General features: G+C 36.3%; 2 protein-coding genes across 2 annotated transcripts; both read right to left on the reverse strand.

Moving 5' to 3' along the window:
* Window positions 1-626: 626 nt before the first annotated feature.
* Window positions 627-5,603, reverse strand: LOC135582487 (receptor protein-tyrosine kinase CEPR2-like). The gene is made up of 3 exons (XM_065120274.1): window positions 5,075-5,603; window positions 1,635-4,234; window positions 627-1,202 (listed from the first exon to the last, which is right to left on the reverse strand). The coding sequence occupies exons 2-3, from the start codon at window positions 4,165-4,167 to the stop codon at window positions 853-855; spliced, it is 2,883 nt and encodes a 960-aa protein (XP_064976346.1). The 5' UTR covers window positions 4,168-4,234; window positions 5,075-5,603; the 3' UTR covers window positions 627-852.
* A 5,962-nt stretch (window positions 5,604-11,565) lies between these two features.
* LOC135618886 (prohibitin-1, mitochondrial-like) lies at window positions 11,566-15,498 on the reverse strand. Its single transcript, XM_065120277.1, has 6 exons — window positions 15,403-15,498; window positions 15,111-15,321; window positions 14,338-14,454; window positions 12,614-12,784; window positions 12,280-12,492; window positions 11,566-12,033 (listed from the first exon to the last, which is right to left on the reverse strand). The coding sequence occupies exons 2-6, from the start codon at window positions 15,285-15,287 to the stop codon at window positions 11,833-11,835; spliced, it is 879 nt and encodes a 292-aa protein (XP_064976349.1). The 5' UTR covers window positions 15,288-15,321; window positions 15,403-15,498; the 3' UTR covers window positions 11,566-11,832.
* Between the last annotated feature and the right edge of the window lie 1,409 nt (window positions 15,499-16,907).

A 16,907-nucleotide genomic window follows, 5' to 3' on the forward strand; every position in this document is an offset into this window, starting at 1 on the left:
GTCAGGAGACATGCAATGCTGGACACCATAGAATTGATTCAGATGTATTAAATTTCAGCTCCATTTTATCATAGTTGGATCTGGTTAAAACATCTGAGTCAAATTGAAGAATATTGAGTTTCTGATCTTTGAGGTAATATTGTCATTCTTTTAGCAGAGAGCTGACAATGTTTAGCTTTACCATTCAACAAAAGATTTAGATGTTGACTCCACATTACCGATTTGTTATCCAACAAAAGATAGCATGCACATACATTGTAAAAAATTGGCATTGCCAATTGATGAATGATGTGGTCTATTTCTTATGGCTTTGGTTCCCAAAACACTCCAAGCACAGCTTAAAACAAAGAGAAGTTTTCATGTACAAAGTTGAAACTACCTATGACACAGTCTAAAGAAGAAGTCAACATTTCAAATATTTAACCAAAACCACATGTTTTACTATTACCTTTATGTTGCCAGCATAATATGATTGAAGAGGATGGCTATTGTCAAATATATCTTCAGAAATGTGGGAAATATCATGAAGAAGATGGGCATTTTCTCCAGTCACTGTAATGATAGTATTGGAATCCTTCCTACATAGATTGCTCAAAGGACTATAAAGATAGCTTCCCTGTATCTCACATCAATATTCATTTAGAAACCTGCATCTGTGGCAGCATATAAGCACATGAAACTATATTACATTGTAGACAACAGCTGAAAAAAACTAGGTTCATTACATGTATACAGATCCCAATTACAAAATCTAGACATAGTCCCTGAGTCGTTCATGCACGCAGATCCCCGATTGGTTCATGGATGTCATGAAAGACCTAAACAAAATACATGAACTGCTGAGACAAAAGGCTACCAATTCTTACTGGAACTTTTCCCAGTAGTGACAACTGAAGCAGGGTTGGCATCTGTAAGCATGTTGACAACCTCTCTCATGGTAGGGCGTGAAGATGGTCTCTTGGAGGTGCAGAGGATAGCAATATCTAGCACCTTCGCCATTCCCTCTGCTGCGAAACTCGACAACCTTGGATCGTAAGCCTCTGAAAGGTTTTGGCCTTTAAAGGGGCTAGAAATCCATGAGACAATGTCTTCTTCTCCGAAGTAAGGATCAGTTGGATAGCGGCCAGTTATCAATTCCAGCAGCACCACACCAAAGCTATATACATCACTCTTCTTGGTCACCCTAAGCGAACATGCTAGTTCTAAAGAAAAAAAGTAGATAAAATTTAGAGATGACCTTAATTTTCCATAAGCTCGAAGGTTTCAGAAGCAAAGCTGAAGGCAGTAATTGCATGTTAATAAAGATTTACATGAGCAGTGCTCCTATTTTCCTTAATTGTTGGAATAAAACGAATGTTGTTCTAGTCAAACTCAATTAACTTGGTAATCAAATAACCAAGTACAATATACATGTCAATTCAATTGGCATTTTGAAAGAAGTAGAGGGAGAAGCAAAGTAATCTACCTCACTAAAAATATAGCAAACACCTAAAGAAATCATCATACTGTAAATAAGACGCTGATGGCATATTCAGAACAATTAAATAAACAAAATACTGCATTGTTCATGAAAAGATTGTTGACGACTAATTTCAGATTCAGAATACAGTTAAAGGAACTAAGAATGCACATACCTGGAGCAATATAACCATGAGTACCAGCAAAACAAGTCCACTCTGATCCATCATCAACTGTGGCAATCCCGAAATCAACAATCTTTGCTTCGTACTCTTCATCTAGCAGTATATTAGCTGACTTTATGTCTCTATGAATGATTGCTGGATTGCAGTCATGGTGAAGATACATAATGGCCTTTGCTGCACCCAATGCAATCTTGTAGCGCTCGTTCCAGTCCAACTCTGGCTGTCCACCCTTCATCTCCCGGCGAAGAGCTTGATAGAGATTCCCATTTGGCATGTACTCAAGGACAAGATACTTTGATTCCTCCTCGATCAAGCAAGCATACAGTTTCACTATGTTCCTGTGCCTGATCTTTACCATGATACCTATTTCGGCTGTTAAAACTCTTTCACTAACAGTATTCCACAATTTCTTGACAGCAACTGTTCCTCTGTTCCCGTTCAAATCTAATCGATAAACCTTACCCATGCCACCAGATGCAATCAAATTTTCTTCATCTAAATCTGATATTTCTGCACGATTCAGCACCATTGGATGGAAAGATTGAAGCAGCCACTTTGAATCTTTTTCCTCTCCTTCCTTCAAATCTCTTCTGTTAAAATATTTTTTGAGTTTCAAGTTCCAGTATCTCACAAAGCCTAGACCAAAAAAAAGCACAAACATTACCAGCAAGATGGTGAGCACAACAACTATAGGCTTCCTTGTTGCATCCTTGTAGCTATTGCTCGAACTACAAGATCTTAACTGTCTGTGCTTCTGATTACTTGTACCAATACAGAGATCTTCATTCCCGTAAAGTGCACCTTCACTTGCAATCAGCAGAAGACCTGCCGGAACTTCTCCTGATAACTGGTTATCCGACAAATCAATGGAGCTAAGCTTCAATGTCTGTAAACCATTAGGGATCGATCCAGTGATGAAATTATGTGAAAGGTTAAATGAATTGAGGAAAGCCAAAGAGGCTAGTGTTCCTGGAATCGTACCACACAGTGAGTTGTGTGCAAGGTTGAGGTCTACCAAGCTGTCACAGGTTCCAAGTTCTGATGGTATTGTTCCTGCAAGTGCATTCTTTTGCAAATGCAAGGATGACAATTGCTTCAGATTTCCAAATTGAGAAGGTATTTGACCAGAGAAGGAATTGTTAGAGGCATATAACTTGTCCAGCTGGGAAAGATTCCCCAGCTCTCCTGGGAGCTCCTCAGAGAATCTATTGTTCTGCACATACAGCTGAGTCAAACTGGCTGACATTCCTATATCGGAAGATATCCCTCCAATGAAGCCATTGTCAGCTATATCCATGATCACTGCCGACGGCAATCCCCAAAGTCCATCCGGAACTCTACCTGTGAAGCTGTTTTGACTAATCCTGAACCTAATCAATGTTTTGCAATTGTTATACGATTCTGGAAATTCACCTGAGAAGTTGTTGTCAAGAGCAAGCAAGAACTGCAGCTTGTTGTTTTGACACAGGAACCTTGGGAAGTCGCCAGTGAAGTTGTTCTCAGAAATGTCGATCTTTTCAAGCGGCGAGAACCGACCGAGATTGGATGGTAACTCCCCAGAAAAGCTATTCTGATACAAGGATAATGACACGAGAAACTTCAAATCTTCAAAACCTTGAGGGAGTTCACCTGAAAAGTTGTTCATGTACACATGGAAGACAGTTAACATCTTAAGGCTACCAATCTCAGGAGGAAGCTTCCCGGTGAACTGATTGCAGGAGATGTCGAATTCACGTAGTAGAGTGAGATTGGCAACCTCTGGTGGGATTACACCAGTTAATTTATTCTGGTAGAGCTCAATCTTGTAAAGCTTGCTCAAGTTGGATATTGCCTTTGATAATTGTCCTGAGATTTGGTTGTAAGAGAGGTCCAATTTTCCTAGTGATGTCAACTCATAAATGGAAGCTGGTATCTCCCCTTGAAGATTACATTTTGCCAAGAAAAGCCATGTCAAGTTCTTCAAAGAACCAATATTTTCTGGTATCTCTCCGGCGTCAAAGTTGTTCCTTGCCAGGACAAGGTTAACCAGGCCCGATATTTTCGTCACCCAAGCAGGAAACTTTCCATCGAAGCTATTTTTCGACAGATCGAGAACTTGAAGCTTCTGCAGGGATGAAAGATCAGGCAGCTGGCCAGTCAAAAAGTTTGCTGAGAGATTGAGGACCTGAAGGTTTGTGCAGTTGGCTATGGCAGAAGGAACAACGCCTGAGATGGCATTCTCCCAAAGCTCTAAAGTAGTCAAGTTGGGTAAGAGAGATATTGATGGTGATATCACCCCTGATAAAGAGATATTTGGAAGAGAGATGCCAATAACATGGCCAGAATCAATGTCACAGTGGATGCCAGTAAACTCACAAGAAGATCGAAGTTCACTCCAGCTCTCAAGATAATTGAAAGGATCCTTGAAGTGACTTTTAATTTCAAGGAGCACTTTGGTTTCCAGTGAAAGGGATGAAGAGATTGGAATGACAAGAAAGACAGGAAGAATGGCCAAGAAATTAAAGCAAACAGTTGATTTCAACATTGAGAAGATCGACGAGATGAAAATTATAGTGAGAAATTCAATAAATCTCAACCCGAAGATTCTATACCTGTAAAATGAAGACCAGAAAATCTAATGTCAGAAAAGGTCTATATTCTCTCGAAAACAGAACTAAAGTTACAATCATCAGTAGGTGAAGCAGACTTAATACATTTATGTAAACAATTCTGGCAAGATTGTTCGACAAATTATTTACACCCCATCAGCAGATTATATAGCGTTGGCATCTCCTAAAGATCATAAAATTAAGCAGTTCCATGCAAATTATGCTTGCTTTGATTATGCAAAGACAGAATACTTGTACCATTCGCTAGATTATACTTCATTTCATTATCTTTTCTTCCTGCACTACCCCATAGGATGCTTGAATTATCTGAATTTGTCTATGACAGCATGACAAAACAATAGATTTGCATATGGTAATAGGTTGCAGCCAGATCAGGTTCGATTAAATCCTTACAACTGGTAATCACAAAGTCTAATGACTTTCAATAAAAATAACTTATTCCAAATCATGCAAAGATAAATGTTTACTGGACTTTAGTGATTACAACAAAAAATATTCTTCCAATTGGAAGGAAAAGGAAGAACCCACCCACATCCCTTACGACTTCATTAATAGTGAACATATCCTAATCCCAACTGCAAAAATCAATGAAGCAACAACACCATTTCTTTTGATGAATGAGACAGGTTGTTCATTGAGACAGAACACTTGTTCTCGGGAATACAACAACAGAAATGATATATGAGCATGCGAACATAGCTTATGTCAAGGGGGAAGAAAGAGGAATTATTATTTGCTGAATACCCAACATAGATACCAAATGATAAGGAAGATTAATGAGCAGGGCCTTTATTACCCAAGAAGGAACGAAAGGAAGCAGACCTCAGAGAGTTGGCGAAGGGGAGATCAAGTTATCCTGCAGCGAAGGATGAGAAAAGTCTTCGGGTATTCTGAGGTCCTTCTTGCCATGAAGAGCAAGTGCGGGAGAGAGCAGACACTGTCGCAATTTGTGGTAAGGCAAAGTGAATGTTGGAATGGACTGAGAGAGAGAGAGACAGAGAGAGGGAGGCCAAATAAGCAGCTGGCGTAGCTTCGAACTATGGAAGACGGCAGCGGCTCTAAACGGTGTGTGTCCGTTACTGGCGCGGCGGATGGGACAGTGCGGGGTTTGGCTCCATATTGGCATCACACCATCTTCCATGGCAGACACCTCTCACACTCTCTCTCTCTCCCCCTCGTGCAGCTCTGCACATCAAACGCGCTCTCTCTCTCTCTCTCTCTCTCTCTCTCTCTCTCTCTCGTGTGGCTCTGCACATCAACACTTGCAAAGATCGTTCTGTGATGATCTGCAAAGCACTGGAGATGATCCGGACATCCTGTGCCATGCAATTTTGGGCAGTGATATGGACATCCCCCCTCTCTTCAATCCCCTTCATGTTATATATATATATATATATATATATATATATATATAAACCACATTAATCATTCAAACAACACAGATGAGGAATCTTATGGCATCCCGACAAGGTGGAGTCTATACTTCACCTTGCAAATGCTCTCGTGGCTCAATCTTCAGTACAATCACAAACCTCTCTAATTTAATAAGCAGTGATAAAATATTTCAACAATAATAGTTAGTTGGATTCTTTAAAAAGTCTTACAATAATAAGGATAAGCTTAAATATTCTAAATAAAATTATCTTGAATCAATCTAAACTAGCCAAGGCTAATGTAGTTTGGCATATAATCGCGTTGACGCACACCAACCATAATGCTAGATCACAAGATACGTCGAGTCGCAAGCATCATGTCATGGGGGTTATCGTTGGAAACTAATACTAGGTAGGTTGGACTTGACGTAATCGAAGTTTTGTTCGTCTTAGCGAACTAATCTGACACAAGTCGAGTTTGATTCAAGCTAGACTCAATCCTAAATTGAGATAGAGTCAACTTGGACTACACCCGATAGTAAATCTATTTTTTTTTAATTAATCTCTAATATGACAATATAAATAATATGAAATATCAAACATATAGATAGGATTTACAACATTCTAATAACAATGGCAACTGAAATCTAATCAAAATACATGAAGGCACAGCATTAGTATCAAGCGAATCGAACTACCAATCCTAATTAATCGAAATTGAACCTTGACATGGTAGCATCATAGTACCAATTCCACGACTATTAAAATGTTTAAAAAGCATTTAAATATGATTAATATGCTACTAATGTTACACTATTAGAAATAATTTTAACATTTGTTTCGATATCAAAGTTGATTTACAAATTATCGTCTCGTAAAAATTAAATTGTGACTTAATTAATAACAAAGAAATCATCGAGATTCATCTAAAATCTAAAATGAAAGATTAATAACCATCAAAATCCTTATAAATTATAAACAACTAAAACATTAAATAAAAACTCCAAATAACAAAAAAATATGCAGAACCTTCTTGGAGCCAAAGAAATATGCTGATCCTTCCTCACAGTCAAATGAAATATAAAGGGGGGGAGTTCACCAAATTATAAAGGAGATGAGGAGGGTTACAAAAAAAGATAAGGAATTTTGATTTTATCTTTATTTTTATTCTTAAGAAAAAAATAAATAGTCCCTTATTTGTGATGTTAATATAGAAAATACTAATGAATTATTGAATCAAATTCCTAATAAGTATAGGTGGTTTAGGAAATATATAATGACTTTTTTTAATGTAACAATTAAGGTTATATTATATATTCCATCATCCATCAACTTTCATAAATTATTTACCTCTTGAATTTTCAAATATTTTATATGATTATTAATGGCAATTTGAATTTAGACATCATATTGCTAATGGCCAATTGATGTGAACAACAACAATGTCATATGTGCTTCTTTTTTTTTTTTTAGTTTGGCATGGATATATATGATAAAATCAAGTACCAATAAAAAAAATTTCAAGGACTATATATATATATGTATTTTTTAAAATTATATACTATTTGATTTGTGCACCATTTTACTATAAGATTTTGAAATAGTGAACTCAGAATAATGGAATTTCATTAATACAAAATTGGTCAGATCAATGTATGTGGTATTACTTTTATAAGTAGAGAGATTATTTTCTTGATTCATGTTGAGAATTTGTGCTTGTTATCATGAGAAATAATTTAGGATAGATCAGACAAAAAAGAGATACTGAATACTGTGTTCATTACTTAATATATTAATATATAGGAAAAGATTTCCTTTGTTTTTTTTTTTTTTTTTGGCGTGCTCTTATGAATACATGTTGATGTGATTATAAAAACTCTAAAGATTAAAAGATTCTGAATCTCATAATTAAGTGATTTTATAATGTTACAATAAAAAATAAATTAGTATCAAATTTAAAAAAAATAAAATAGCATCATAATTAAGAGATTCTCAATCAGTATTATAGGAAATGAATTAGAATAAAAATATTATATAGAATCAATTTTCTTAATTATACATGTTGTAATCAGCCTGCATATTCTTTCTTGATATAAAGAAAATATCAATAAATGAGAAAAATTATATTCTTATGTTCGTGACACGAGAGCCTCATTTTTGTAGGAATCATTTTTTCTTTTTCTTTCGATCTTAATTGTTGAAAGTCTTTTATTTATCTCAAGTCAATTAACATAGATGTGCTTATATCAACAATTAACTAGTAAACCTAAAAAAATAAAACACAAGATTATAAAAGTGTACAAGATTATAAAGGCGAGGTATGATTAAAGGTTTAATATCAATAAATCTGATCTCATCCCCAACAATTGCCTCTTTGATAGTAATGACTAAAAAATAAAAGTAATTCATATTAGTAAAATATTTTGAAAGAATATCTAAATTTTAATAATAATATGATATTATTTAAAATGTTAAATATTATAGCATAATTAGTAAAAAAAAAACTATCTTGATGGCATTAAAAAAATAGACAAATTTTCACAAATCATTTATTTTTATTATCCACGTTGAGGTGAACTTGATGTTATTAATCATAAGTTTTAACATCGAAATATACATAATGTTATTCCAAATATCTTAAGCAAATGAAACTATATTATTACTAATATAAGATTTTAGTCATAATTTGATCTTTATTAGAAGACAACATCAATGAGGGTGCTACTAAGATTCTTTTGATCAATCCTAATAAGATTATACAACTATTTCAATCCAACTATTCTTATTTCTTTACATTTCTTTTAATTGATTTTTATTAATTATTAATTATTTATTAATAAGATTATTTAATTACATTTCTTTTAATTGATTTTTCAATCCAACTAATAGGGTTCTTATGGTTCTCTCACTTGGGAAGACAAGTTAAACCTGTAAAAGAAGCCTCTAAAACCCCTACAAGCTTTGCAGGAGATCCAAGGATGAAAAATGACATCTTTCTACAGCCACTGAAGTAGGACAGGGAAGGGGGAATGGGAAGCAAAAGATGCCCACTCAAACAAGTGGCAAGTGCAGCAAATGAGCTGAAATAACCCATCAAGAAGACTGCATATTTTAGGAGAACCCAGAAGAAGGCACTGATAGTGTCCGGCAAGCTTCAGGTCTCACCATAATCATGTAGGCGGCACAAAGCAATAAACTACTGAAACATCCACATGTTGACGAGGGTGATCTTCCACTATCTCAAATACATGGCACCACAGATTCCATTATGCTCTGTGACCTGAAGGAGTGTCTGCTGTGCTTTCGCTTTTGGCGTTCTGAGTGAGCAGATAACTAGTTCATACTGATCCTTCAAAGCTGTGGATCAAACCAGAAGTCCTGGTCATAATATCACAATGTGAAGAAGAAATATCTTGTTGAAGGGCATCACCCCAAAGGGCACAAAGATGGTGGCTGAGTTAATAAATGGAGAAGGTGTAGTGTTTCATGCAAGGCTGCAAAATGAAGAGAACCAGAAAACCACTCTTCACAACTGAGGTGGCTACTTACCGTATGACATGAAACAAACCATGGCAAATTTCATACTTCTGAAACACCGTTGAGTTTCCAGCAAGATAATCAATTTGGCATCATCAAAGATAGTCGGTTTAAAGCCAAAATATGATCAAGTGCCTAGAAATAGAAAATAATGATAGCATTGTAGGCATTAGGTGAAGTAGGTTTAGAGTCAGACCTTGATACACTTGGAGACATGATGCAAGGCCCTACAACTTTCATCCAAGATCAGAGGCTGAACGACCACAATGAACCTCTGATTCAGGCAAGCTCCTTACAAAACGACTACTTGTGCTGCAAGATGGAAGAATATTTTGTTCCTTCTGTAAGTTGAGTTCCATGCAGAATGACAGCTTATGTTACCTCATGCATTATAGCAGGATGTTCTGATGAAGATGAAGTTTCAGTCATGCAGTCAATCACCGGAATTTTTTCCTTCTGGTTCTCTTCTTTGCTGCAGTTCATCTGTAGGAACATTTAAGCTTGTAACTCTGCTGAGAGCGAGCATAGTTATATTCCAAGGGCAGTAGAGGTGCCAAAACCCTGCACACGAAAAAAAATGCCAACAAACTTAAAAAAATTGTTAGATGTTAGGTAGCATATCAGCTCAATATGGTGTGGCACATTTGCATTGCATGTATATTGTTCTCCATCTGCTGCTTGCAAATTAGTCTGTAAACCAAATATTTTAGGTGCTTCGCCGAGATGACAGAGCAGCTGTCAAGACTCCTGCTGTTGATTCCTAGAATCGTTTGCCCTCCCTCTTTTCTCAAATTGCAGTAACAAATACAACCAGTCAAAACAAACTAAATCAGAATGAATAAATTGTAATTCAAGATCATATAAAGGAGTAAGGCTTTCAATTATTTATGTTATCTCAGTGCTGAACATCTGCAATATGCAAAACATCATCTCTATGCAAATAAGGAATTATAAGCATAAGTTTGAAAAGAAGAGGTTAAGCTGTGTCAATTTCCAGATTCACGCAGTTGACAAACATCTTCTTTGCACTATCTACATCTGATAGTGGGAGAGGGCCAGTCAAGCTGGATTGCCCTGTTAGCTTAATGAAGATACACCACAGGCTTCAGAGCTCAGGCAACCCAATTGGTCTTGGAAGGTTTATGTGAACTGGAAGTCAAGGATTTGCTTAGTCGAAATAATGCTCAAAATCAACTAATATTCACCATTCAAACATACCAAGACTTCTGATGTCCTCCTACCCGGTAGTTACTCCGAAAACCTACCATAAAAGAACAAAGGAGGGTTTTTTATGGATCTAAAACTTGTGTTACACACATGTAGCTCACCATCTGAAAATTTGATGCAATGGATCTTTCCTTCATTTTTCGTAATAATCGACTCAGAACCATTAATGTATTGAGATATCAGCTTTGCTAAATGCGATACTAGCATGGAGCACATAGAGTTAATTGCACCATTGAAATGCTGATATAATACACAGGAACTCTATGCACACCATGTAATCACCACATTATATCGCATGGTGCTATTGATAGAGATGAGTGAGCGAGTACCCGCGTCGCTTTTATTGCGACCAAGGTGGAAGGAGGACTCGTCAACGATCCCGACCGTCGGTTTGGGGTCCATGGTCTCGATATCGTCGGCTTGGCAGGCCGCGGCCGTCGATTTCCCGCTGCAAAGCTCCCCGCAGATCACGAGAGCCATCCAAGACCAAAAAGAACCCGAAGAACGCTCTGACAACAGAGAACGCCAAGCCCCTGAGCCCTCTGCGATCGGATGAGGGGGAGGAGAGCTCTATGCTTCCCGATAGAGAATCAAAATCGAAGAAGAGAGGAGGGAAAGGGAGGTAAAAGAATCGCGCTGCGGCCTCGGGATGCAGAGGCGACGCAGGAAGATGGGGACGGGGTTTTCTTTGGTTCGGTGGTTCAATTTGATCGGCCGATAGGTGGATCGATCCCGTAAATTAGTTATGGATCGGTCGGTCCGTCGTGAACAGAGTGCGGATCAGCCCGTGTACCTCTCGGTTTATGGTTCAAAGCTTGATTTCAAATTGGGTCAGATCCACACGCGACCCGATCCGTAACCATGGGGAGCCATTACCAACAACTAGACGGGCGCAGCCCGCTTCATGAACCCGACCCGTAGTGATATAGCCTTCATATGACCCTGCACGTACGAACACGGTTCAACTTCCCTTTCAGTGCAAAACATTAAGGAAAAAAGGCGTTTAAATCTCCATCCTTTCACTAAGGAATTGTGCGAGTTATGTCAATGTAATGCATGATAGGCAACTGACAACCAGAATATTTCTCTGATCTTGACCAACTGAAGGAAACGAATTCCTTACGAAATGACATGTAATCAGAAACACAATCCTACAAATCTATTAAGAAGCTCATCTACGAATAAGGAATCTCTGGACAGAGCAGTGAAGCTCACAAAAACCTTGCAAAGTTTCAAAGGATGGTAGAGGAGAATGTAACAAACAAACATGCAAGTCAAATGGTAAAGTTCAGCAGTTACAGTTTGAGTCCCGCTTCAATCGATGACTTCTGATTTTTTTTCTAAATCAAAAAATGCAGAATTGATCGACCCTTTCAAAGCAGGAATTATTCTCTTTGGAGTTTTTTTTCGTTCTCCTGAAGAAACAGGAGGAGATCATGATTCTCATTTCTTCAGTTTGGTTGTGCCTTCAAAATTCAGCTCCTGTAGGTTCAGCAGTAGATCATTGGACTGCAAGAAGACACGGTTGGATGAATTTGCAATTGTATGAGCTATTTCACGTGCAGCTTCAATCTGTCTTAGAGCAAGAAATGCCGGGTTGTTTGCAATTGCTTGACCTATAAGCTGTGCACTCTTAGCCTCACCCTGTAAGCGAAAGAAAAAACATTGTCAACCATTCCAGATCATTATGAAACATCTCAATGTACTGCTGCTTCGAATAGGCTTGAAGCTGGTATACTATCTTTTAAGGAAACTACAAAATGAAAGATTGTTAATTATCTTCTTAACAGAGTGTTGAATTGGCCATGCATCAATTCAGATAAACAGTCCATGCCAACAACAAAATATATTAGTTATGAAGGCACTCAACTAGCATATAAAATTTGTTACCTGTGCTCTTATTACAGCACTTTTCTTATCTTGCTCTGCTTTTTCAACAATGAACTTAGCACGCTCTGCCTCCTGAGCAGCAACTTGCTTAGCTTCGATTGCATTAGTAAACTCCTTCCCAAAGCTCAAGCTTGTGATTGAAACATCATCCAAAGCAATGTTGAAATTTCTAGCTCTCTCGGTCAAGATCTTTCGTATTTCCCGACTCACAGCCTACAGCACAGTCATATTACTCAATTGACATCTAAAAGCTGAGGTTTTTTTTAATCCTTGTTTATGCTAGCAGACATGCCTACCAAATTCGAAATCAATTAATATCATTATAATCTCATACCTCTCTTTGTGTGATCAGTTGGCTAGCATTGTATTGGGCAACCACAGCCTTCAAAGTTTCATGAATAATGGAAGGAAGGACCCTTTCATTGTAGTTCTCCCCAAGACTTCGGTAGATGGTGGGCAGCTGGTCAGGAAGGGGCCGAGTAAGAACCCTAAGCCCAATTTTCACCTGTGCAAGTATAATAGCATCAACAGTTAAAATGCCAAAACCAACCAATATAAGTGGAAAATACCATACAAAGTAAGGAAGCAACAACTCACAGCATCTATAAACAAATGAATAAATACAACATCAGCAATAGCAAGTGTAAGATGAATAAATAACAGACAAATCAAAATTGGACTGATTTGCTTACCAACTCCAATTACTAATATCAGATTCGCTGGTTACAGTACTTGAAATACTAGTGGGGCGACTACAGTAGGCATGCTACTGGAAGAAATATTAAATGCACATAAAAAAGTGACAGAATACAGTCTATCAAACGGCATGACAGAGTTTCGTGGACAAGGCAAAATTACAGTAACACGGTCCTTAGAAAACAGAAACAAAGATCAAATCATGGCATCAAGGTTTCTAAACCAATACTCCAAGGACAACCATTATGTGCAATTGGTTCCCCCATTAAAATTTCTTAACAAGATATTTGGTCACTCATCCATTGATGGTTCAACTTACGTGCAATTGTTAAGACACATTTGAAGTTTCTTAGCATAAGATACATATCTCTGTAAGTGCTACCTGCTGGGAGAAAAATCAGGGAGTTTTGGTTAGATGCTGGATGATATATTACATCTGCATGCTTTGACCTTGCTAGATTTACTAAAGACACAATCTAGAAATAATCTTTCCACAAAGATGACATGAAAAATGAATATAACAAAATTGGGGTAAATTATATTTTTCATTGGTGATTGTACATAATGTATCAAGTGTAGTATGTTCCTCTTATAAGTTAAATGTCAACAACTATTGAATCCAAACAAAGTGATATGTTGTTGTGCGTATAAGGGATTAAATTAGGTGAGCTGTATCTGTCAAAAAGTGGTCTTTGGCTTGGAATACATCTTTCAATGTGCAAGACAATTATGAAAAAGCAATGCATTTAGAACCCAAGCTCCAACTTGGTTTGCTTGGTTATATGAGTTAAGAGCACTAAAGCCAGACAGACAAATTTAATATCAATAAGAAGCTTGACATCTTACAGAAACAAAATATTGGATCAGAGGAATGAAGCCAGACAGACAAATTTAAGATCCACAAGAAGCTTTACACCTCACATGAACAATATATTAGATCATATACTTCAAAACTCTCGTAGGGCGGTGAGGATACAAATTATTAATGTTTCATTTCTAGCTCTCCAGTCAAGAATAGAAGTGCTAATGACATAATAGGAGGAAGAAAAGGAACGGCAAATAACAAAGAAAATTGTCTCCAAAATTATGACATGGATGTATGTTTGCAAGTGAAAAAAAAAACTGACCCATATACAATGCAAAGTCATGTTGTAACATGATAACAACAATGTATATTTTTTTTTCCCAAATAAATTAAGCAATCAAGTAAAAGTATCTCAGCCACTTAGGACCAACTTGTTTGAAGAGCATGAAACATAGAAGAGCAGCTGAATCCTGGCCACTGTATAGGATATCTGGGAAGACAACATCGACACTACAGTTCCTACTAAAAAGGAAATATACTAAAAATAGGGAAGTTACCATTTGAAGATCACGGCTCCCAGAAGTACTCTCTACAAGATTCGGACGGGCACGGACATCATAAATGATCGGCCTTTCAAACCATGGAATCATCAAATGTGTTCCCTCGGGATAGACCTGCAGATAAGGTTTGTCTTGATAAAAGCAAAAGCCATGGTTTGCACAGAAATAATTCAAGAAATAAATGGAAATGCATGAGAATTGTTCGAAAAGAAGCATAGAACTATAGATTAAACCTAACCTTAATACTGATATGCTTATATATTATCTTAGTACCAGATATGACCATATAATTCATTTTGTAACTGTAAAATTGGACGGGGTGATTTGCTTAAACATAGTAGAATCCTGCTGCCTGATGCTTTTGTTCCATCAGATAATCAAATATACTTAACCATATTATCAAAATCTTATACCACAGTTATAAATCTCAAAATAAAAGGATTGCTAGATCAAGATTATAGGTCAAACAAAATCATTTCAAGAACTAAATGAACTTAATGTTCGATGATGTCATCACAGGGAGCGCATGGTTGCCATACAACAGCAACTAATGCGTGGTTGACATGTCTCATAACATACAATTTGGAAACGGAAAGCCCAATGAAACCTGAAATACCGAATAGAATAAATTCGACACGAAAACAAGTGCTGCTCCATACCCTAAATATGAGAAACTAAGATATGAATATTCTAACAAGACAATGTTATCACTGAGTTATCAAAGAAGCACCTGAGATCTACTATCTTTGTGCAATGGGGTGTAATCGAACCTTGTCCTTGATGCCCTCGATGCGATTGAAGACGATCGCACGATGACCGCCATCGACATTATAGATGCTATTGAGAGCAGCATAGACGACGGTGCCACCGATGAGCGCGACCTTCACCAGCGCCGCCGATGCCCCCGAGCCGGGGATGTTCGGGACTTTGACGTTCCTAAAACTCATGGCTGCCACTCCCTCCTGCTGATTCGTAGCAACACTGGAAATAGAAAGAGGAGAATCACTGATAAGGCAAATAAATGGAGATCAAAATCGGTAGAGAGAGAGTTAGAGAGCTCACCAGCGGCGGTGGCGGCGAGTTCGGCAGCCAGGGGCTTCGGGAGGTTTTGGGAGTACTCTTTGGGCGGTCTTCTATCTATAAATACCTCTAGCTTTTGTCTTGCGGAAGAAGCAGGCGATTAAAGCCAGTTATAAATTATTTCTCTTTATCGGATCTGTCTAGGTCCGACCCGAATCCGCTAATGTGGTCGATTGCTATAAGTAATGGAATCCGATGATGTGGTTGCGATAACTAAAGAAATCAAGTCGACTCGTCAGTGCTTATGCCACGTCACCAGAATATCTAAATTGTTGGAATATTAATGAAAACTCTAAATATTTCCTTCACCTGTGTGTTATATTAGTATCTAAATTATTGAAATAATAATGAGAAAACTTTAAATTTTCACTTCACACTTGTATTGTCGGGACTCTTAGTCGAGCCAAACAAGTATCTAATATATGTATATACATATATACATACATATGTATATATACATATATATATATATATGTATATATACATATGTATATATATACATATATACATACATATATGTATATATACATATATGTATGTATATATGTATATATGTGTATATGTGTGTATATATACATATATACATATATTTTATATATATACATATATATATATATGTATATATATATATGTGTATATATGTATATATGTATATATGTATATATGTATATATATGTATATATATCTATGTATTTGTATATATGTATATATATAAAATATATGTATATATATATTATTTATTTTATTTTGCTATTGTGTTGCTCATGTAATGTGCAACCCAAAAAGGCCTAAGAACTTCTTTAGATAGAGTCAAGATATGGTCATCTTATTAGATAAAAAAATATTATAAAAATGTGATTCTTACTAAGTGAAATTATCATGCAAAAGACCATAGTTTTATCTTTTAATTTTTCTTTTTTCCTTCTTTGTTTTTTTTCATATAATTATTTTTTACTTAGATCGAGACATCTCGATTGTGCTCGTGGATTGATTTATGCCTTATTAAGATGATTTTTCTGTTCAAACCAGCATGAAGGTTGGGAATCCCTCGTTAAACAACAATTCGTGCCTTCGTATTTTTTTAATTTTAATCAAATATTATTTTATTTAATTTATTGATTAGAAAATTTTATTTGTTATTATTTTTAATCTAATATGAATGATGTATTTTATCATTAAGATGGTGAATCTTGCTGTATAATGTGATATTATTTTCATTCAAAATACATTGAAATGATTATTTGCCAAAAAAATGTTTAACATATAATTTTCTTATAAGAAGCATATATAATCATCTTTTGTCATGAACTTAAATAAAATAGACTATATTTATGAATATATTTATATTTTTAATATATATTTGAAGAAAATAACTTGAGTGAATGTACAAAATACTCTAAGTGCTTGGTAAATAATATATGAAAACTATATTTTAAATATGCATTGGTGTTATTATTATTATGTAAAATTACATTTCAAAATCTTAT

This window comes from Musa acuminata, chromosome BXJ2-8, assembly GCF_036884655.1.
Source record: "Musa acuminata AAA Group cultivar baxijiao chromosome BXJ2-8, Cavendish_Baxijiao_AAA, whole genome shotgun sequence".
Classification (NCBI taxonomy): domain Eukaryota; kingdom Viridiplantae; phylum Streptophyta; class Magnoliopsida; order Zingiberales; family Musaceae; genus Musa; species Musa acuminata.

Coding starts and splice junctions, on each gene's coding strand:
- LOC135618886 (XM_065120277.1), bottom strand. CDS start 15,287: ATGAGTTTTAGGAACGTCAAAGTCCCGAACATCCCCGGCTCGGGGGCA. Junction 12,493..12,613: donor AACTGATCACACAAAGAGAG/GTATGAGATTAT, acceptor ACTGTGCTGTAG/GCTGTGAGTCGGGAAATACG. Junction 12,034..12,279: donor GTGCTGTAATAAGAGCACAG/GTAACAAATTTT, acceptor TTTCGCTTACAG/GGTGAGGCTAAGAGTGCACA.
- LOC135582487 (XM_065120274.1), bottom strand. CDS start 4,167: ATGTTGAAATCAACTGTTTGCTTTAATTTCTTGGCCATTCTTCCTGTC. Junction 1,203..1,634: donor TCATGGTTATATTGCTCCAG/GTATGTGCATTC, acceptor TTTTTTCTTTAG/AACTAGCATGTTCGCTTAGG.